We start from the raw sequence: 23,470 nt of genomic DNA, 5'->3' as shown, positions 1-23,470 counted from the left end.
TAGGACAGTGCAAATGAGCTGTTGTTCCCAAGCAGAGGACTGGGGAGAAACCTGAGTCGCAGAGAATGAAAGGAGCTTGTCAGGTAGAGTCCTCAGCTCCACAGTGTGCGGAGCCCATTACCCTCCCCTTATCAAAGGTATGGCCTCTCCCAGGCATATGTTCCGCTTAGGAGAGCCTGCACTGACCCTTAAAAAGCTCTTTGCTTTTTGTTTTGTAAATTGTCTTTGCTTTTAAGTTTAAAAGCTGGAGATGTTATCTCATCCTTCTCTCCCAGGCGACGGTAATAACTGAAGGCAGAATTGTTTCAGGGATTGTGGATATTTTTTTTTAGATGAGGGAAGAAGGGCCGGGAGGACTTTTAGACATTTGCTTTTGTAGTTCCACACAGTGTCACGTCTGATATGTGCCTCCTGACGGGTGAAATTGTTGTGTTATTTCACGTCCTCTCTGATGTTGACACAGAAACCTTTTACCGCATGGCGTGTCGTGGGACTCACCACTCAGACGGGGGAAAAAAAAAAGAAAACGCCTTATCCTTCCATCACTGTCACACTCCAACAACTCAAGACTGAGTAAAAATATTTGCATCTTTTTCCACAATCATCCCTCAAGACCATATTCCCAGGGTGTGTTTGCTTTTCATAATACAGAGCTATTGCTTTACACACTTATCCAGGGTAAAGGTTGCTACTTCTTCCTAATCACTGCCTAATCACTCTTCATCTGTCCTCACGCTTCTTTTCATTGTTTACTGAGAAACAGGTGAAAAAGGAGCTGGAGGCTTTTCAAAGGGAAACTCCATGTCTTCACCCTGACACTGTGGCTCACCGAAACTGTCAATGAAATATTCTCTTGGACCGCTGATTAATTTGCTAATGAATATGTTTGCTGTGTGTGGCTTGCATGCGGCATTTGGTTTACATCCAAACTTGGCAGAAACGCTGAATACACAAACTGTGGGGCAAGAGCCAACAGGTAACATAAAAAGGGCAAAGTCGCACTCATCTGAACAGACTCTGTCATGTTTCTCCTGTAAGTGTATGGGAGATGTCGGCTTTGTGCCTTTCTTGACCCGTCTTGTGCTAACAGGCTCTTCACTGCAGTAAATATTCTAATTTCATCAACAATGATTTAAGTCTCCTTCATGTGCACTCTATTTACATTGTGCCTTCAGCATGCCTGAAAGGGCTTGCCGAGCATTACGCATACAGCATTCACACTGTTCAGGGCACCGAGCAGGGATATATAATTATGCCATCTCTCCCCTCCCCTGCTCTGTAAACCTGAGATGGCGGAGGAAGAGCGCTGATTACACACTACAGACTTTCTCTCTTGTACTTGGATGCCCTATAAGAGGATAAACGAATGAAAGTAAACTAAGACTGTTGAGGAGAGCTAGAGCGCTGATTTCTTTCTTTGGAAAGGTATGGCGGGTATGTTTTGTGTTCTGTAAGCATTCATAATGAACTCCTGACCTTACGGAAAGTAATCACAAGTCCAAACATTATCTTTTCTCCGAGCTCTGCGTATTTCTGATAAATGTTTTCACCAGCTGACTCGGTGTGTAAACAGTATGTGGTATCTATTACACCAAGACTTCTTACCTTTTTTGAGCCTTGCTCCTCTTCCACGCCATCTCCAACAACAATGTAAACAACTTTCCTCCCGAACCTTTGAATTACTCTCTCAAAGCAGCTCTCCTTCCCTGTGGAGGAGTCGACAGCAGGATGTTAGCGGAGCGTTGCGTGGATGCAAACAGACACACAGGCACACCGGCACTTGCAGGGACCCAAACTAAACACCATCAAGTTGATTCAAAGGCACAGGGTGACAAGAGCCCCTTTAAAAACACCACACATTCAAAATAGGGCAGAGTGTAAACACTTTGAGCTCAGCAAGGAGATGTGATAAGATCAGCCCTTAGATAAAAACAATCTGAAAAGCATTAACTCTGCCCGTCTCCTCCTTAAACCAGGGACAAATGGACTTAAATCAGCTAAATCACTCTTGCATGCTACAGGGTCTGGTTGGAAGGACCAGTGCGCTGCACGCTCTGAGGAACTCTGGGCTACACTCTGCTCCAACTCTGTGCTGATGGGCCTGAAAACTTTGCAGGAGTGAAGCTTTGTGTTTATTTTGCATTTGAAACAGTGAAGAAGGAGGAAGGATTGGAGGGGAAAGGGGGGAGAGATGGGAAGAGGAGGAAAGGGGGGGGGTCGTGTTGCTGTGGAATGACATAAATGTGCAGAAGTGGTTTCATATGCAGAGAATGAACAGGAGAGGCCTGGGGAGGCCCAGCACAGGCCCAGCTCCAGGAAAATAATCCCAGGCTGATTAGGCCTATTCCTTCATAGAAGAACATCAACCCTCTCCGATGACTGAATCTCCCACCCCATCCACGCCTCAGTCCCGTCACTTAGGTAGCATGTGTGTCTTAACTTTTTACACTCAACGAGCTAAAATAATAAGCATTCGTGTCTCAAAGTGAGAGATTGACCACAGCGGGCAAAACAAGAGGATTCAGATCACACATTTCAGATGCAGTTTTTACCTATTTTGGTTGCACTATAAATATTCTCGATAGGAAAGACTATTCCCAAGCCGTAGAGCAGAACCTTAGCCAGAGCAGGGATGAGCTGCGTGGTGGTCACCAGGATATTCACACAGTTTGACCTACAGCAGAGAGACAGAGGAGGAGAGCAATGTAATGACATCATTCTAAATCACTCTGAGGGAGGACAAAAGAAAACACTGTGCAGAAAATGAAGACACTGCAATGTAGCAGTTGTTAAAAACATGTCTTGCAATGAAGGATTGGATCTCAGCTCCTTTTTAAAGTCATATCTATTTGCACGCTTATCTTTCAAACTCAGAAGACAAAGTCTATCCAAAAGACAAATTGGTGCATTTTCTGTAATAGCTTGGGAGAATGGAGTTGTATTTACACCACATGTGAGTTTATATATGTGCGGTATGGGACTGGGTACAATTTTCCTCACTGGAGTCCTACCTTGAGTGGATTAATGTTAGTGCTTTCAGTGCCAGTGTTAACCAGGAGTCCGTCAAGGCTTCAATTTCTGCTCGCAATTGCAACCAGGCTTCCCTTTTGGCTGGGCCCAGCAGACCTGAAACGCAGGGTAACATTGTTTGTATTGGACCAGCTCTCCGAATACCACTGAAATTTTCAAAATTTACCCTGTCCGAGTGGTGTGGCATGTGTGCTTTTAGAACACACACGTGAACACGCGCAGACACTCACACAAACGCCCACATAATGAGGGCACATACATCTGCAAACTCATTTCTACACAACAGATCTGTACAGAGCAGCGCTGCTTGTTGGGGATTACCTCCAACGTTATTTTTGTAGGTGGTGTAGATTTCTTTTACTCGTCTGTAGCGGAAGGCCAGTTTTCTCATCCAGTCCACGCCTCCCCGCACGCCTGTGGCCAGACATAGATTGGCACTGGTCGCTGCTGCGTGGAAACCGTCAGCGCCGAAGTTATACGTACTGAGATAAATACAAAGACAGAATCTGTCAGCGCAGGCTTTGCCAATGTTGATGCTAGCAAATGGCACAGTTTATTTTGCCTATTCAATCAAGAGTGAAAGTGTACCAGTGTTGTACCTCAGATCCTGGCCGTTGTCATCGGAGGACACATCGTCGATATGCACCTGGTCACATTCCTGGAATACACAAAACACACGCTTTGAGTAATGTAGGAGTCATACACTCTAATAACGTATTCTTTAGACAAGTCTTTTTTTGGGACAAATGTTCCAGGTCATTTTTCACCAGAAACAACATATTTATTCAGGAATTTGTGCTTTGGCTGGACACCTCAGTCTTAATCCCCTTTGCCTTGACTTTGTCTTTATATCCTTTTGAATGAGCTCTCCATATTTTTCTTCCCTTGTGCCCTCGCCAGCGCTGTCCAAACAAAAGCTAACCTCATTATCAGTCAGAATGGACTGCTACCACTAGAGGGGTCTAAAGATATGCACACCCACAGACAACCAATTAAGTCTCAATCCAACAACTCTAAACACTCCCCACTCCCCATACAGTAGAAGGATGTATGATGGCTAGCTGAATGTATAAAGAGCCTTGGCACTAATGGTCTGTGCATGTGTATGTGTCTGTGTATGAATGTGTGCATCTCCAAACACATGTGCGCACTGCTCTTCCCCTGTGGGGGTGCCTGGCTCCTCTTGGAAAGGTGGAAGGATTCTGCAGCTCTGCACTGATTCCACCGGTACACAGTAACACAATCCAGACGTTCTGGTAAATGTAACCTACTAGAAAAATTGAACCTGATGCTAACCGCCAATGAAATTATGACCTCTGATTGCTGCTGCGCCACACACCAACACAGCCCCGGGGCCAGTCGACCAGGCAGTCGGCAAAAGAGTGCAGGAGAAAGCAGACTGAAAATCTGTTATTAGTTTTCCATTTATAGGAGAGCTCTAGTGCCTCCCCCTTCCCCCTCTCTCCGCCCTCAGCCAGCTCGAAATGTGAGGGAGTCCTGCCTTGGCATTCAGATCAACACATTTCACATGGGGCAGTGCAGAGAGACACTAGCTAGGCTTATTTTTGCTTAAACTTGGGGCTAACAATTGGGTGGCTAACAATTTAGCCAACGGGCGGTGAAGCAATAGAGAGTAAAAGACTTTGAACTGAATGTGACGTCAAACTCTCAATTTGTTTCAGTCAGCCCTAATCTAGAATGAATAACAGAGAGCGCATTTGATATCTCTATGAAGCAGTTTAAAGAATTTCTGTTTTAAATTGGTTGTGTAACTGCCAAAAGGTTAGTCTCACCTGTTTAAAGTTATGTGAGAAATAATAATTTCTCATGGAAATTGAAACTTGAGGGAAAGAATTTCTCCGGTCTCAAGTACGAAAAATCCCTCCCGATTTTTTAAGCTTTTTAATTAAGTTTCATCCGGCTGTTAAGACACCAAAACACAGAAAGGACTTCCTTGTTTTAAGTCAAACTAACTGAGGCCAAATGCTGACGTTATTGCATTCCTCTCTAATGCTAGAGCAGGGTAAGGGTAAGGGCTTTGGACTGTAAACCTTTTTTATTTTACTGGTTCCCCTCTGAACAAATTTTTCATCTCCCCGGATTTGTGGGGAGAGGGAGGGGAGATCGATGTGAGGAGAAACTCAAACCAGCTGTTCTTTAACAGAATTAAAATCTTGACCCCCAACCCCAGCTCTAATGCAGCCATTCTCTCGCCAAGCCTCTCCCAGCAAGCCCCGAGATCCAAAGAGGAAAAGACTTTGACCCTGTGACCCCTCTCCCCTCCTCTCCGGGGCTCCGGCACCCCGATAAGGGGGTGGAAGGGTAGAGAGGTGGAGATGGAGGAGAGCAGCGGGTAAAGGCTGGGGGAGAGAGTCCAAAGTGACCTCACATGGAGCAGGCTCTGAGCCCCGCGTTCCAGGAGATGGACTGCCAATTGGAGAAGGGGTGCAGGCGGGGGCTTTTAGCTATGTTGGCTTAATCTGTTTCCAGATACTCACCAGCAGATATTTAATAGTTGAAGAAAGCAGCAATTTGTCCCAGCTTGAAGATCTACTGCCAACAAACTTGTGGATAATTTACGTTCACAAATTATCCCCAAATTTTTTTCAGAACAGAACCAAAGAGGCATTGGTGTGCTTAAGTCCTTAAGTAGTAGAGGCATGTCTGTTTGTTTAGGAAAACAAAAACAGCACCCTGGGTTAAGCACCTCATAAAGCTGTCTTTCAAAGACCTCCCAATCTGGTGACTGGAATGCTTCTATTATCCAGTAATTACCTGCTGATGATTCAAACACAATCGACCGACTGCAAAAGCTCCTGCACCCCTTTCACTTTGGTACAGGACCATTCAGTTCCACTCATTTGGTACATCATTGCCTAATTGTATGGTGCCTCCTGGATGACAATAGTTCCTCGTGTTTGTTCTTTCCCTCTAATGTGTTTCTTTCAGAGTCTGACAGCCAGCATGGATCAAAATAGCTATCTGAGAACAATATTACTCAGTGTGTTAATTATGAGCCTACTTTAGGTGCCAGAGCTGAAACTCCAACATGACCCCAAACACATAAATATCTCAGTAATTAGGCCTATTCTAACTGCTGCCTGATTATGAATGATTTTTCACAAACTTTTCCAAATCCTCAAAGCTAATAAACACATGAAACCTCAACAAATGTAAAGTGCTAAAAAATTTGAACAGCCAAGAAAAATACAGGGGTTTGGGTAATGTCTGTACCCCTTCCATTTCACTGTTTTTGTATGTTTACATAGTTTTTTAATTCTGTTGATATTACGAAGCTTAGTTGAACTGGGCTTGAGACCTCCAGATAGAAGTTTGCCTGAGTGTGTGTGGGTGTGTGTGTGTGCTGTGAATTGAATAAAAAGGGAGGGGGTAGCTGGAAGAATGCGCAAACTCCAACAATTACTGTTCCCAGCTGGGGCTGGCATAAACCTCTGCACTGGCTTCCTGGGAGGACTGGGAAAGCTAATAGAGGAGGTGGCTGTGGGTAATGTCGTACAGTAACCCTTACACATACTCATTAGGAGCCACTTCTGAAGGCCTCGTAAACACCACAGAGCCATGGATGGTGCAGGTTAAAGTCAGTTAAGTAAAGTCGTATAGTCGAAGTGGACAGGATGGAAAGCAACACTATATGGGGCTGTGAATTTTACTAACTGGCGGACCTGCTTGCATTCAAGCATTGTTGGACGAATGGATTATAAAATGCCAAATAAACAGAACTGATCTGAAAACAGAAGGGCAAACAAATAACGATGTGTCTCATAAAAAAGATAAATGTAATTTTGAGTTTAACTAGTGTCACCTTGTGATAAAGTAGCTCCTTAATATGCATGCAGGACTTAGAGGATTTCAGAAGCAATTAAAGTTATGGTCACATATTCAATGGAAGGCTTAAAAGAAAAAAAAACATGTTGCTATTATTTTGTTTGTACAACACTAACAATAGAATGACAGGGCTTCAAGATGGTGGCACATTGACGAGCAGTCTGAGAATTTCTTAGAACCTTTTGAACGTCTCTTTTCCATCGAATCCCCCCATTCTCCCCTCACCAAGCAAACACTGGTCTCTCTAAAACCTACAATCACCACTAACTCACACCAGATGTTCCTACTGTACTCAGGAGTGAAGACCCTCCACCAGAAGCCATCGCAATTACTCCTTATGCAAACACTGTATCTTTCTGTTAAATTCATCAGCAACATTCTTTTCTTTTATCCGAGCTCATTCTGCTACCAAAACGGTCTTTATCTGCTCAGGGAAGACGGAAACAGCAAAAAATGCATAACAATTGAAGACAGGATGCCTCTGCCTCAGGATGATTCCATCTCTACATCATTCACTCTCTCTTCCTTTCCCTGTCTCTCTGTCTTTCCACTAGTCTGCTGAAAACTCCTCACTGCAGAGGAGGTTATCAGAGCCCCCTTTGTTCCCTTGGCATCTGTCATTAAGCAATCAGCGATGACGGCCTGAGTCTTCCTGTAGCCCTGGAAAGAGCTCAGAGTGGTGACTGCAACAGTCAGAGGCAGGGAGAAGAAAGACGGGGCGAGTCAGAAATATATGTTACCAAAACACAGAGAGGGCCGTGCTTGTTTAAACTAACTCTTGGGCCTGTTTTTCCCATGAAGGTCTAGGTCACTGCCATATAGACACTTTTTAGATAGAAGCTGCCCCATTCGTCCCCTCTCTCTCATCTTCTCTCTCAGGTGAGCTGTTGGGGTGGGGGTGGGTGGTCAAAACCACAGTGTGAGCGATAACAGCCATCATCACAGCATTCCTTGTGACCCTACAGGCTAATGCCATGTGAAAAAGGCTCATCCATGGTTCGCAGGTTCTCAATACCGCCACTCCACCGGCAGTGGCTGTCATCCCCCCTGCGGTCTGTGACCCCCAGCAACTTCCTACTCCGTTCCCACCACAGGCACCCCTGTCGAGGGGGAGTGCAGGAGGGAGGGGGGCTGTGATTACCTGGGGGTCAAACACAGGATGTGGGTAACAAAGGGAGAGTTCTTCGAACCCACTTCATTCCAATCCACAATCTGTGCTTGAACAGCCACGGAATTCAAACAGCGGCGCCAAACAAAGCACAGGTACAGAGACGTCCATGCTGGTTTTACAAAAATTCACACGATCAGGAGAAGGGATCCAGAGGGAGCACAAAGTGCGCTTTGCTTCGAGGCAGACTGAATTTTAACAAAGTGGTCTGTGGAGCGCTGTTGTAGAAACTGGAAAAGTTGGAAAAGAAAAAAAAAACACCCCACAGGTAGGCAGCGAAAAGTATAAATTAGTTATGTGTGATGAATGAGCTGCTTCTCATTATTTCCTATTTTCAGCGTTACGAGTCCAAACCACACCTCAAGGGGAGCGACACTAAATGCAATATCAAATCTCAGTCATTTCAGCATTTTCCCTTCGCAACAAACGTATCCATAGAGAGACCGTTTATTCTTGCCAAGTGGACAGATCTGTGCAAGTTTCTGTTCTCTTCCCCCACAGACTGTGCTGGGCAGGTGCTGTGTTTACATCTTTAATTCTGGACAAGAAATCTATTCTTAAATATCATCATTTGTCACCAGACAGTAATGTTATATTTTCCATGCAAACTCAACTCCTATTGGTGTATGAATCGGCTGTGTTAGGATAGTGGGTGGGGGTGAGGTGAAGCGAAGATTGACAGGGTGGCTTTGAAACCTCCACTTTCTCTCTGTAGTCTGTCCAAAACACATCAGTGGCCCCACCTTGAGATGTGATGGAGTTATGTCGAGGAGCATGACAGACCTGCTGCATCAGTGGCCAGGCGAATGATGAAATACCCACGTCAGTGTCTACAGACTAAAAGAAGACCATCTGACAAAATATATTATATACGAAAATGGCCTTCTTAGTTCACTGTTGTTTTAACAGAATACTGTACACTTAACATGGAAAAAGAATAGCAACTTGATGGGTTGCTCAGTTCTATGTGTTACTGAAATATAAATAAAAACCAGTGACACAAAGCTACAGTGTTAAGTGGTAACCGATCAACTTAATGACTTAATTTCATGAACCAATGAAAAGCACAGTTAGCATTATGTTCCTCCTTACTGGGAATAAAATCATAAAAAATACACTATCAAGGAAAACACCATAAAGCTACCAATCCTGTGGAATGGTGAGTGCGGGGTCTGACTCTCTACAGTGGGACGTAAAACCAACTGAATGGCTCCACACTAAGAGGCTCTGGAGGGCCATTTCAGCCACTAGGAAAAGGTAACCATGCGTTTCACAGCATCTCTCATTAACAGGCAGCCCCTGGGTGAGAGTGACAGAGGAGGTTTCAACCCTGCGACTGCAGGCTGGGAGCTATAAAAGGCACTCAGCTCACAGTGTCAAAGGGTTGCTCCACAGGTATGTGTGTGTGTGTGTGTGTGTGTGTGTGTGTGTGTGTGTGTGTGTGTGTGTGTGTGTGTGTGAGTATGAGAGTACTTTCATGAGTGTTCGTACAGTATGTATGTGTTTGTATGTATGTATGTATGTGTGTGTGTGTTAAGACTTTGCAGTATAACATGTTTAAAGTGTATGTGCGTACGTGTGTGAGAGAGCGTTGCACACAGCGTGGAGGCATCAGTGGACTAATTTAAAATGTTCCCACCTTTAGAGACCTCTCCCCCTCTCTCTCCCTGTGAGTGGTTTGCCCCCACGCCCTTTATCCTCCAGACACGGAGGGTTGTTTTCTCACCCAGGGAAGGGGGACACAGCAGCCCCCGTACCCCACTGAGAGGGGAATACGGGGGGCTCGGCCAGTGTGAGAGAGGCCCCTGGTTCCCATAGACCGCTTGGCGTTAGCGTTTGGGCTGCAGCAGCGCACCTACAGTAAACTCACACCCTGAGTCACAGCAGAGCTGTCAGTCTTCCCAGTGAGCTCAGCCTCAGTGGACTTCATTATACACATCACTTCAGACCATCAATTAACTCCACATTCAACCTCATGCCACAGTGCTAGCGTGAAAATGGCATCAAGTGAAGCCCAGTCACTCCATTTAAAAAAAGGGATGTATGAACAACAACATTTTTAATGATTTGCATGTAAAATTATATTATTTTGAAAAATATTAAAAGTTATCCTGAAAATACAATAAAACAATTAAATCCTTTCTATTTTATTTTTAATATGATGTTGCTGTTTATTAAAAATTCATTGATTTTTCTAACAACTTTTGTTTCTGATATAACATTGATTATATGTTTATCTCTGCAGCTATTGAAATATAACTTCTTCTATGAGGAAAATGAATACAGTGGAGGTCACATCAATAGGGATCATATTAGCCTTGAATTACTTTCCTAATACTTCCTTCAGTGAGAGCATTTTTTATGATAAAAACAGATTGTGCTGTTCATACAATACTACACCCGTCCTTTAAAGGGCCGAGCAGCAAATGGTTTGTGCGGGACGATCGATAGAGAGATTTGTGTGTGTGGGTTAGGAAAGAGAGGTCTTTTGGGGAGGTGCAGTGTTTCTGGGACGCACCTTCAATGCTATCGAACGAATGAATAGTGAATGAAAAAAGGGAGCGCTGATCCAGAAAAAGGTTAGAGGAGAAAGAGGGAAGGAGAGAGAGAGAGAGACGTAAGGGTGAAACTGATCCCTGTTGACCCCTTCGGCATGCCCTCTTTCTTTTTATGACTTTCCTCTGAATCGTCACTCACCAGCTCTATCAACACGGCCCAGCCTCTGTTCGCACACACTCTCTCGCACACACACATACACACTTGAACACATAATACAGAAAACAAGAGCACTTGCTCTGGCTTCGGCAGGCTGAGCATGACATTATGCTTAACTGTGATGCTTAGAGGCCTGTAAACAACCCTTGTGCGTTTAAAACATTTTTTACTGATTAATTTATCAATTTAATATTTTAATACAAGAAAAATAATCTGGACTGCACATTTAGCGAAGCTGTCAGGACGCTGAGTCCATATTTAACGTTCTTGGGCAGAGGCTGGTGGGACATCAGTGTTAAGACTCTGATGGACCACTCACTCACACACTCACACTCACACACACACACACACACACTCACACTCACACACACACACACACACACACACTCACACTCACACACACACTCACACACACACTCACACACACACTCACACACACACTCACACACACACACACACACACACACACACACACACACACACTCACACACACACACACACACACACACTCACACTCACACACACACTCACACACACACTCACACACACACTCACACACACACACACACACACACACTCACACACACACACACACACACACACACACACACACACACACACACACACACCGTTAGGCCACTAACTCTGCACCTGTGTTTCTGCACAGCCTCTGGGGTCTCCCTTTATGGCTTAGACTAAATTAGATGGACCATATGCATTTCTGCACATGCTTAAATACATAACTGCTGCTGGCAGCGGTATTTATAGTTGGACTCTATTTAGCTCTATCTGAGATGGAGGACTGTAAATCAGCAGACAGGAAACACAACTGGTTAGGCATTGCTGAGAACTGGCACTTAACACTGAGACTGGCCCTGCTCAGTTTAAGAGGAGAGATCAATATGCCTTCAAGAGAATGTCGCTCCTCCTCTGGTATGATTGTTAATGACAATCATTGGAGCGTCTGCAGAGAGGTCTTTACATTGGACACTGTAAAAAGCATTCTTGCTGCAGACCACAGATCGCTATTTTAGTCATATTACAACTCTAGCTTTAGCTGGAAAAAAATCAAAAGCTTTTAAGTGTCAAAACAAAATCTAATAATTTTTGTTACTGAGATAGAGCAGAAGAAAAAATATGCGTAGCATTTTTAAATAATTTTATAAGCAGTCTGAGCTGCCAATTCGTCTGTGAGCAGTTTCATCACACATGAAAAGAAATCAAAACACAGGACAGATGTTGAGCAAAACCACATTTAAGCGTTGTCACAAACTGCCATTTTTTCAAATGATTGGGGCACATCTATTAAATAAAGTGCAGCTACAATGGATTCTACATGGCCAGGGCATAAGGAAATATTTAACCAGCCAATTGCAACCAATTAACTTTGATCACGATGACTGCATTTGGAATCTCAGTCACTCGTCTGTCTGGGAGAGTACGAACATTTTCTTTCTCTCTCACGTTTTTTCCTCCTCCTTGGGTTTGCTTCGTGTAACACAGCCGAACATGGTGGTGAGTAATGAGACTTGGCAGACTGGCCACAGATCTCTTCACACTTAAGTATCAAACAAAACATTTCCTCTACTGTGAGGTCAGCCGAAAGCAGGACACTGAGGAAAAGTGCTGGGTCAGTGGGATCAGATTCACTGGGAGAAAGAGACTGAGGAGGAGGCAGGGACAAAAATCCAGAAGATAAAAACTCAATAAAATCATAGATAGAGAATTAGGCAGAGCTGGTGTTGAGGGAAATAAGACTGAGATAAATTGCTTAATTTTTTTTATAAAAATGTGATGAGCACTGATAGTTAGCTGGGTTAGACATCTGGATCTGAAAAGAGGGTAGTGGGTGTGCTTCACGTATGTGTGTGTAGATGTATGAAAAAAGCTTTTCTGTACATGCAGTCTGAGTCTATAGGCCTCTTGGACCCTCTGGTCTTTCACCTCTCCCCAGAGTGAAGTAGACACTCAGACACCGCACCGCATGCACGCACGCACGTGAGCCCGCACACGCACACACACACACACACACACACACACACACACACACACACACACACACACACTCCTATCCTTGATCCCTCTATTCCTGTGCCCCAGGGGCAGATTTTACACTAGCCGTACATGAATCAGGGGGGCAAAGATGCGTGGGAGGGGAGACGGAGGGGGATTTCACGCTGTGACGGAGGGGTCTGTGGTGTTGGTGGACAGCGACACCAAGCACACAGCATGACACACAGACAGACAGAGCGGTCACAGAAACACTAGAGCTTGACAAATTGACCTGACCGCTATGGTAGTGGGAAGGAGGTGGGGGTGGGGGCAGGGCTGGTGACCCAGGAATGACGGAGACTGACAGCATATGTAAAATTCATGGTATCCCTTGGGCTCCGAGGTAATACTTCACCACTATGGGACTGATAACTGAGGAACAGGCGCCACACGATGAAACAGTTGTTGCTGCTTTTACTAAAAACTTAATGGAGTGTTCTTACACTCCTGTTCGAATATATGCACCCCTCTGAGCACGAAAATCTTCACAAGGTGGACAGAAGGCATGTATGCAGAAGAGGAACATACCAGAGCTGCAGAAGGCTTGAAGAAGAGAGAAAAAAAGCACTAGACACACCTCTAAGTCGTTAAAGAATAAGTGTGTGTCGGCCAAGTTGAAGATCATTTCTTCCATCCTCAGGCCTAATGATACAGATGTTGGCGGATCCTGAAAAACAAACAGACAAAACAATTACATCAATTAAAAATCTGTCTTCTGGATTTTGAGGTAATCTTTTTCTTTTGAAGGAGTTAATGTGAAACAATAAATAATGCTGCTCCCTCTAACTCACTCAATTAACACAGAATCCCTTTAAATTCCTCAGCAGGCTATTCCCATAAAAGAAGACTTTAGGCGGACTTGAAAGTTTCAGCCTGTTTACGACCCTCCGAAAAGGGACCAGAATAGTCATCAGAAATGCCACAGACTTGAATGAATGCAGTAAAAGCATGTCTCTTCTCAGAAGGGGTGGTCGATTTAGAAGAGATGGGGTCACCGTCTGATCGTAAATAGCCCATTCTCCACATACTTGTGCTGATGCATCATCTGATTACTCTCTAGGTGATATAAACCATAATTCTCCACAAAGCAACCAGTATGAGGTGTTTATTAATATAAAAAACTATTCAAAAGTAAAAATAAATACTGATAGTTTCCTGCATTTTTTTCTTAAATCATGATCTCTGTCAGTAATGTGACACGTGCTGTAATGGTGATAGGGTTGCACTGTCTGTAAGATAATACCTGGAGAGGAGCAAACTACACTGTAAATAGTTAATGAGCCTGTGACAATGTGTGCAATTTTCCCTTTAAAAAGATAATGAATAGGCAAAAAGACTTCAGTGTACTTTCTCATAAACATCTCTAGATATGAGCCTTATGCACTTACAACACATTAAGTTTCTATTAGAACATAAAACAACATACAAAACACATTGCATTACAATTAATTATTTTTTGTTGTTGCCCAAATTGAATTCCCGTTTATCTTAAATCTCTAATCAGCAGATTGTCCTCAGCAAGCAAAGGATGAAGAGAGACAATGGCAGGCTGTGGAGGAGGATTTTCTGCAGCTGGGTGAGGCTGCATTAAAGACAGAACCAGAAGCAGGGATTACAGAGTTAAACCACCTGAAGACACACCTGAGCTTTCTACTGATTAGCTGTCACACCCTACAATGCTTATGTTTTCACTAAAATGACAGAGGACAAACCACACAAGTAGAGCTCAATCCCCACTTCTAGAGGCTTTCTCCTTCCTCTTAACCTCCCAGTCTGAATCAATCTTTCAGTCAGAATTCATCAAAAATAATTAGCCTCCCACATCAACAGGCCACCAGCTCCCTCTCCCCAACCTCTGCCGCTGTTGGGTGATTTAGCATTATGGGATGGTTTGGTGGGAAAAGGCAGTCTTCTCCGGTGCAAGTGAATCCTTTCCAATTAAATCTAAACAATCAGTCAGTGAGGGAGTTAAGAATACAAGCAGGCCAGAAGGCCAAAGTGCTGCTGCTGTCATTGCTCCAGCACCACCTGTCCCGGGATGTCAGTGCCATCCACAGGGGCGCCAAGTCCCCCCCCCCCTTCCTCTGAGCCCCTTACCAATAACAACCCCCCATCCCCACCCGCTTTAAGCTCCAGCTCTGGGCAGCCCAATAGCAGCACAGCTGGCCTCAGCCATCAGCTTTATGGGGGTGAGCTGCCTTGATGCCAATTAAAAGAGCTGATAAGAACGGCAGTGTGTTTATGTGTGCATGAGAGGGAGACAAAAAGAGAGTCAGAGAGAGTGGGTGGGAGGTCACAGTGGTGGAGAGAGAAAGTGTGGATGTGCGCTCAATCAGATACACATCTATTTATAGTAAGCTCAGAGCAACAAGGAGGGAAAACTGTGTTGTAACTTTTTTTGTTTAAGCAACTGAGATAGAGATGGCATGAATGACAGATGGGAGGGAAGAGAAGGGGGAGAGAATGGTTGTTGTGGTGGATGGGTGGTTGTGGGGGATGTTGGTCTGCTTCACTTTCTTTTCTGAGGTAGTTTACAGATCTGTACAACTGATAGGATTTGAGGTAGCATGCTCTGTGGTTGCTGTGAGTAAGCATGTCTCCCTCTTATAATACTACTTTAATGTGAGATTGTCAGCACGTTGGAGCATGAGAGAAAGATAAACTTTAGTAAGAAAAAGAACTGAAATGGGCAGAGGAGGAGAAATAGAGGGAACAAAAAGAGAAAAATAGGGAGTGAGAGGGACTCCAGCGGCTGTCACATCCTATATGAGCTCTGACAGAACGGGCCCTTATGGAGTCAGGAGTGTTTCCTGTTTCAGAGGAGCACACTGGAGACCCTGTGTATGCATGTGTGTGTGTGTGTGTGTGTGTGTGTGTGTGTGTGTGTGTGTGTGTGTGTGTGTGTGAGGGGTTGGAGAGTCCCTCATCACTGAGCCACAGCTCCCTAAGCCTTAGCTCTCTCTTTACCCAGCATGCAGGGCTGAGAATAAAGTAAATAAACAGTGGAGGGTCGTGGGGCAGCCCTCTTTCACCCCAAAAACATAACACTGCCCCCATCAAACACCCCCTCATACTAGAACAAAGGCACAGAGCACGGGCTGCAGACACTAAGCTCTGACATATGAGGAGCAATATGTCATTTTTGACTTCAAAACCAGACACCTCCATAGCCAAAACAACCGGTGAATAGAAATGCTGCTCTCAGACAAAATAGTGTTATTTCTATTCATGTGTACTGTATCTAAATGGGAAATTAAGGGAGGATGATGCACTTTGAAAGCTATATAGAACCTATGACCCCAACAAAACCATGAGAATAGAATTCTGCCTTATTTCCCAAATTGTTTGTTTTGAAAGTTTAAATTTAGAGAAGCAATTTACATGGAACAACAAATAGCAAAGCCTAGAAAAGTAAACTATTCATCTTATGAGCATACACAGTGACATGGGATGGAAAATTACCTTCCAGTATAATAATAACATATGTTAGTCTGGATTTATATATTTATACTGTGTGCAACATATTTCGATTTGAATCCTAATTAAGGCAGGTTTAAGGGAATCTCTGTGTTCTAGTTTGAGTTTTTGACTGAATTGCATTTGGTGGACTCCGTCTCCTGCCAGGGTCTCCAGGGAGATCCCTGTCTGAAAAGGATGGATTGAGAAGCACTTAATTAAACTAACAATGTGGCATTTCTGAAGGAGAAAGGAACACTTAAGATGTGTCAATAGACATCCAGAGTGCAACTGTTGTGAGCCCCTGCAGCCGAGCCCCAACCAGCCATGCATAGCTCTAACAGCTGCAAAGAGCAGTGAAATACTTGCCAAGCCTCATTGGACCTATTAAAAAAAGAAACAATTATCTGTACATTGAGTTCTGCGCTATCTTCTCACTATGGACTCAAGGAACAGTGAAATCTATCCTCTGCTCAATGGCTATTTCTCCCCACATCTGATCCTCTTTTTTTCTCCTTTTAATATGTATGTGTTTTGCTGTGCTGATAAAGTGCTACTGCCACAGTCTGATGTCACTCACCCGTCCATATCTGTTGGCATAAGAACCCGTAAGCAAGGAATGGAAAACGATGATTGTTTCATCCAGGTCCCAGATGAAAACTCGCTGGAGAGATGGGGGGGGGAGAAAGAAACAAAGAGAAACAGAGAGAAAAGAGGCAAAATCAATGGTGCACTCTGTAGGGCTGCAAGGTGATCCTCCTGGTCAATAGGCCAGGAGCGTGTATTTGTGTGCCACAGGGACCAGGATCCATTTGCTTGGGCTGGTCACCGCAACACTCCTCCCATCACCCCACCACACACTTTCCAGCCCCTGCCCTTTACATTAGAGTAATCAATAGTGACAAACTAATTAACTAGATATGTTAACATGCCATGATGTCAGTGCTATAATGGGTGCTATTAACCTCGTTCAAATTCATATCATATTAATGAAGAGCCCTCTGAATTACCAAGAGTTTATTTGACATATGGTCAAAGTGTTTTATGGCTCATGGTGCAATGGTACAACTGATCACAGCTAGTGTCCAGTCTTTGAAGACTACAATGCATATATATATATTATTCACTTCAGTGATGACTCAGTTAATCACATGCCTTATTGTTTATTTATGCGGTATACATGAGAACTTTATATAAGATATGCGTTTAGTGAAGTCATATATTCCACAATGCATCAATAATGCATTTATAGTTAAGGAATTGAATCTTTAAGAATTAATGCCCATCAAGTGTTAAAGCTGGTGTGGCAGCCATATAGTAAGTGGATTAGTGTCCATGTGCCTCAGACAGGGCGAGGCTGTCTGTCGCCAAGGTAGCGGGCTCACCCTACCTCAAGGTCGGAGTCAGGCGGCGGTGATGGGTTGTTGTTCCTTCTTCCCCGGCCACGTGACTTTCCATCCGAGGCCCGGCGCAATCGATCTGAATCTGAATCTTTAATGGGGGTTGATGGACTGTGGATGGTACTGTACTCTGCTGATGGAAGGAAAGAAGGAAAGAAGGAGAGTATAAAAAGAGTGTATCGAAGATGAGCTATTATTTGCTTTTAGCAAAGTGTGAGTGACCATTTGTCTTCATGCAGGACAGACAGCTTCCTGGGACATTTTTAGTGATTGTGAAGGCCTACAGGTACCAAACATATCATAAATCAGTAGCAGAACACATACTAAAAGCTATTGTGCTCCACTGATTTGATAAACAAGAGGCAACGGAGTACATGCTGACTAGAAATGGCAAAGATGTCATTTATCTAAATTGGATGACTGTGTATGAAATTATGTTTAGTAAAGCCTGAAGTCTTTGGTGATGACTGATGACAATTTCAAATGCAGTCATAAAATTTTGACTGATTTACAAAGATACAATCAGAGCTCGACTGCCAGATGATGCATTAATGTCTCATAAATTATAGGAAATTCAACCTCTGATTTCAGTTTTAACTTTTCTCCAGATGGGTAGCACAAATAGAGATTTTTGGCATTTAGCTCATACGCTCTCTTATCAGGAGCAACTTCCAGTCAGTGAAAAAGAGGGAGCTCTGTGGCCTTTTAAAAAAAAGAAACATGGCTCTTAGCAGGATCAAACTCCTGATATTCAGGTTACATAAGCAACCCTGCTGCCAGTGGTTTGACTCTTACCTGCAGGGTTGTCTGTGAGGGCCTGGCTGGTGATGCCAGTGGGTGGCTCCTGGAGGGTGTAGGTGGTGGTGGTGGAGGGCGTGCTGGGGCTGGTGTTGTTACTTGTCATGTAGGGTGAAGTGTAGGGTGAGCTGTTGTAATACTGAGCATATTGCCCCTGGCCAAAGGCTGGATAACTGGGGTAATCCTGTTGAGAGAGACAGACAGACAGAAGTGGTAAAGAGGTAAGTTACGTTTGGATAAAGATGAGAAAAATACAGAAGTAAGGGAGGATATTCAGATCAAAAAGGTGTGGGCAAAGAGAGACATAAGGTAGCAGGGTTGAGCAAGAGAAGTAGGAGTTTGGCAGAGTAATGTGAGATATGCCCTCCACCAGTGCTGCTACTTTACAGTGCAGATTCCAAAACATAAATGCAAACACATGTCTGTTCTGTCCTACATCTGGACAACGATCTGTCTTGTGTTTTTTTTCTTCCTTTCCTCTGTGGCATAATACATTTGTGTTGGAGAAGGTACAGTAGATAATCCTGCGTACAAAGCTTTTGACATCCTGAGTGATTTATGTTTGAATGTGTCACGGCTGAAATGTAACATATTGAGTATGCATGTTTCATAAAGATTTCCAGGTTTGCGGAAGAAGTCTGCAATTCAGCCCTTGATAAACTGATAGCTGTGTACTGACACCAGATCACAGACATGAAACGAGCATAAGGAAGTGCACAGCTACCTGTTGTGTGCTGTTGAAGCCAGTCGAGTTTGTCAGGGAGTTGTTTCCTGGATACAATCCTGACGTTGTTGTGAAAGTACCACCTTTAAGGAAAAAAATAATAACACTTTTGAGTTATGCATGCATTATATTAAAAACATTACTGAAATGTGCACTGCTGCAAGAAGCTCAGTGACAGAAATGAAGTGGCACATTGTAGGGGGAAAAAAAGATTAGTCTTTTGTGAAGCAACTATCTGAGGTGGTGAACAGAGGGAGGCCTGAGGGAGCGCTGCCGACAGTGGCCTTATCTTTCTCCTCTTCCTTCCTTATCAGTGATTGGATCAGGCCTGATGAATGACAGAGGCGGGCAGAGAAGGGTGAGGGGTGGACAGAACCTGCCTCCAAAGTCATCCAAGCCCGCACAATGTGAGGAAGACAAGAGACTGTTGTGTGCAAGCCACTGAAGGGTGGCGTGGGGTTAAGGGGGGTGGGTGGAAACGATGGATTCACTGGGATGGAGAATGAGGATGCCAGGGGGGTGTGCATGGGCAGTGTCGTGAGACACAGACGTATGGAGAAGGAGGGTTGAGGTCAGAGTCAGTAACACTGGAGGGATTCGCTGCCGACATCCATCCCCAATGAATATGTATGTTCCTCTTTACTCTTGCTCAAAAGGAAGGTCCCCCTGGGTAATTAAATCATTCAAAGGGGTTGATAGGATCTAATGGCTTAATAATATACATGACATGAGTTATAGTGGAGAGCTTCAGCAGCAGCAGCCCCTGGGGGCACGACTTTTCACTTCAGGGGCCATCCACCTGGACCATCATGACATGCAAAAGGACAGCAGGAGGAACAGCTTAAAGGGGATCACAGATCAGTAGAGAGACAGCAGGGTGTCAAGGAGAGCATGAGAGAGCTGTGCTGACCAAAGCTGAAATACTCCAATTATTTTGCTCCTTCTTGAGATCAAAATTATTATGATCGTTTGATGATCTTTGAGAACAAATCAGTTTTATTGCACTAAATCATCTTTAATGGACAAATTTCCATTTGTTCCTTAAAAACTTCTAGAAATCTATGGAAAAAAGTTGACCGATATATTGACTTTGACATTATTGAACTGAACACAAAAATGATCATAATTCCGACACAAAAGCAACAAAGCAACAAGCTGTGAGTGAGTAAGGAGTTCTTGATTTGATGCATTAGATGAGGCGCTCTAGATGAATAGCAGAGCATAAATATTGCATCCAGTTTAATTAATTGTGAGGGCCAAAATTGAGATCACAATAATTGTATGATTATTTGCTGGGTGTATGTACATTGTACTGAGTGCTAATAACGATATATACAAAACAAAAAAAGTAAAGCTTAGGGCAGTTGTTGACTTTATCTACCTGGTAAAAAGGGCTTGAATTTTAAAGTTTCATTGCAAATAATCTATTAAAGAAGTCTAAAATTGCAGCAAAGTCTCAGAGCAATTTTTCCGAGCTTGTTTCTGTTCATACAAAGACAAATCGCTTCTCCATACATCTACAGCGCACATAAATCAGCACTACACATTGCATTCTTTAAAAAACTCCTGTAGCCAAAAAATAACCTGTAGCTTCAGTGAAAACTGAAGGGGGAGATAAATTTACTGTTCCTAAATGGGGGCGTAATTACACCTTTGTTCTCAGAGACAAACAGAGGGAGTTCCTTTCATCCTTTGGTCATTGGCCCCATCAGGAGGGCCCTCCCACACCGTGACAAACATGAAGCAGCTTTCAGAACAGGGGGAAGGATCAGGGAAGTAAGGGGGGGGGCATGAAGGGTACCTTATGGAAGAAAGCACGGAAAGGAGAAGACTTAGTGGTGTGTTTACCCATGTCAGTTAGCTACGTGCCCGGAACTGTGGCTAAAGAGGAGAAACAAATACCTCCCCAGCTCCAAAGATTTGCAGGATCCACTAATTATTTGTGTAGTTTCTCACTTTCTGCTTCCAGCAATTACACACACAGCAGATTTTTACCTTCTCCATCCTGGCCTCTACTGGTTTCTGTTCTCCCTCTTTGTTGTTTTGTTTGGTATTTCAAGGCCTAAAGGGGGAATTTTAAAAGTTTTCCTTTCTCCGCAGAAAGTTCAACATCAAGTGAAAGTCTGACAGAACAATAAGACAGATACAAAGAGGAGTAAGGCTGCGAAGGACAACAAATTAGCCTAATGCACAGTTCAAACAGTCATAAAAGCTCTCACTGGCAGGGTTTGAGGGCTGCTCTGTGGAGAACAAGGAGCCACATAAAAGCCGAGGGGACCCCTGCTAGCCCAGTGAGAATGAGCCCATGCTGTTGGGAGTGGTGGTGCTGGTTATAGTAGGGGGAGAAAGAGGGGGTCTTGTGGTTCCCCAGGGGGCATGTTTTCTCTCCCTCCCCCTGTCCTGCTCCAGTTAGTTCACTCACTCAAGACCAGACATTAGCCCTCCCTCCTCTCCTCCTTCCCTCCTGCCTTCTGGCTCCACAATTGGAAGTCCATTTGCTTTGCTTGATCAGTCCCCTTGCCATGGGCTATGTCTATCATCAGTGCACAATATTTGTAGCAGAAGTTTGTATGCCCCACTTGGGAATAGACTATCAAGTCCAGATGGGGCTCTCCTTTTAAAAAGGCAACTAAGTCTTCAGCTTCTTCAGCTCACACTGCCACTGGGACAGAATGCTGGAATCCAATTATTCACCTAATTAGCATCTGCTCAGTCCCACCATCAGCCCAAACTCTACGTCTCTTCACACATCTGCGATGTTTAGGCTTTTTCTGACAATGCACAAGATGCACCACAACAACTACCACAAGGTACTGCAAAACTGAGGCGCACAGAAAACGCTGGACCCCTTCACAATTTGGTGCCCAGATTTTAGCACCCACACAAAGAGCCGTGACATCGGACATGAAAGCAAGGACCCAAAACATTAATCTAATCGTCCTCCGCCTTGACAGCTGGCCACAGGCTGGTGGCAGGGACACTGACAGAGAGTGGGAGTATCAGATGTGGAAAAAGAGTCTTTGGTTGGGACACCCAGGCCTGAGGCACCTCGCCCAGGCAGATCAATAGGCCAGAAGGAGTAATGATGATGGTGTGGCGGAGGGCCAGAGCCACAGTTAGAGAACCCATGGCCAGAATAGTGGTCAATCTGTCATCTAACATGGCTGTCAATTACTAATGCACTTAACGCTACGTGGGGCATCCAATAGCCAGAGATAGCAAGAGACAGTAAGGGAGAGACAGAAGCAGACGGAGGGAACCAGAAAGACAGAGTAAGAGCATAATACTTAGAAGATGAATGGGCACATAATACTGTCATCGTGAGTTAAACCACTAAGGGCAGAATAGCAGCTTCTGCATTCTGCCGCACATGCTCCGTCTCGTGTTCCCTTTCTTCCCCTCTCACTCTCTCTGCCTCTCCTTTTTCAGGCGCTCGGCTGCGCTCTGCAAAGCTCCGGCTGTGGCCGACTGTATTTGGTTAAGAGGCGTGGAAAAGAGGCTTCCCCGTGCCACATCTGCTGCTGAGCTGGCGTTATTTATTGTGAGATGCTCTGGAGGCTTTTCAACAACATGTGGAGATGTTTCTACTGTCGCACATTGGATATTACGGGAGATAACACAAAGACTGTGCTAGCTGTTAGCTAACCGTCCTTGCCTTGTGCAGGTGGAACAGAGGCACTTTGAACCAATACAAACAAAGGGTGATGGGAGCACTGCATGGCAGAAGGCCTGATCTACATTTAAACAGACTGTATGACTGGACAGAGAGAGCAAAAGAGGGGGAGAGCAGGGCGCAACAACTCATCTTTATCGGCTTCAAGGCCATAAATCTGTATGGTCTCAGCTCTTAAACAAATACAAATATGATCACAGGGAGAGAAAAAACAAAAGCTGGGGAGTGGGAACGAAATGGCTGGTGCCTCCTAAGTGCCTGCCATTTTTCCATCTGTGTTGATTCTTTTAAAAGGAGAAGAGAAGGCGGCAGCCATCGTGGCTGAACATAACGATCGCCGGGGTGCAACCATCTTTTGAGATGAGAGAAAGGGCCGCGTTGTGAATCAGTCTGGCTCTGCATGCTATTAAATCAGGGACAGAGACTTTTTTCTTTAATCTTTTTTAAAAGAGTGCAATAAACCTTATTTGGATGGGCTCAGCAGAGGGAACACATGGCAGAAAAACTGAAATGAGACAGAGTAATGAAGAAAACAGAGGGAAAAAAGTGATAAGTGATATTATCAAAATAATGTTAAAGAGAGGACAAAGTAGATGAGTTCAAATGGA

General features: G+C 44.2%; 1 protein-coding gene across 1 annotated transcript in view; it reads right to left on the bottom strand.

The window, feature by feature from the left end:
- Nucleotides 1-23,470, bottom strand: part of eya1 (EYA transcriptional coactivator and phosphatase 1) — a 61,090-nt gene that overhangs the window by 2,404 nt on the left and 35,216 nt on the right. Inside the window, exons 8-17 of the mRNA XM_070852669.1 lie at nucleotides 19,190-19,272; nucleotides 18,463-18,649; nucleotides 17,658-17,800; nucleotides 16,848-16,931; nucleotides 13,389-13,478; nucleotides 3,630-3,688; nucleotides 3,352-3,512; nucleotides 3,012-3,126; nucleotides 2,553-2,674; nucleotides 1,606-1,706 (exon numbers count right to left, since the gene is read on the bottom strand). Coding sequence (XP_070708770.1) covers nucleotides 1,606-1,706; nucleotides 2,553-2,674; nucleotides 3,012-3,126; nucleotides 3,352-3,512; nucleotides 3,630-3,688; nucleotides 13,389-13,478; nucleotides 16,848-16,931; nucleotides 17,658-17,800; nucleotides 18,463-18,649; nucleotides 19,190-19,272 — 1,145 coding nt within the window. The remainder of the gene's footprint in view (nucleotides 1-1,605; nucleotides 1,707-2,552; nucleotides 2,675-3,011; nucleotides 3,127-3,351; nucleotides 3,513-3,629; nucleotides 3,689-13,388; nucleotides 13,479-16,847; nucleotides 16,932-17,657; nucleotides 17,801-18,462; nucleotides 18,650-19,189; nucleotides 19,273-23,470) is intronic.

Source organism: Pempheris klunzingeri, chromosome 21, assembly GCF_042242105.1.
Source record: "Pempheris klunzingeri isolate RE-2024b chromosome 21, fPemKlu1.hap1, whole genome shotgun sequence".
NCBI classification, from domain to species: Eukaryota; Metazoa; Chordata; class Actinopteri; order Acropomatiformes; family Pempheridae; genus Pempheris; species Pempheris klunzingeri.
The sequence above is the reverse complement of the archived record's forward strand: the minus strand, read 5'-3'. Positions and strand labels throughout refer to the sequence as shown.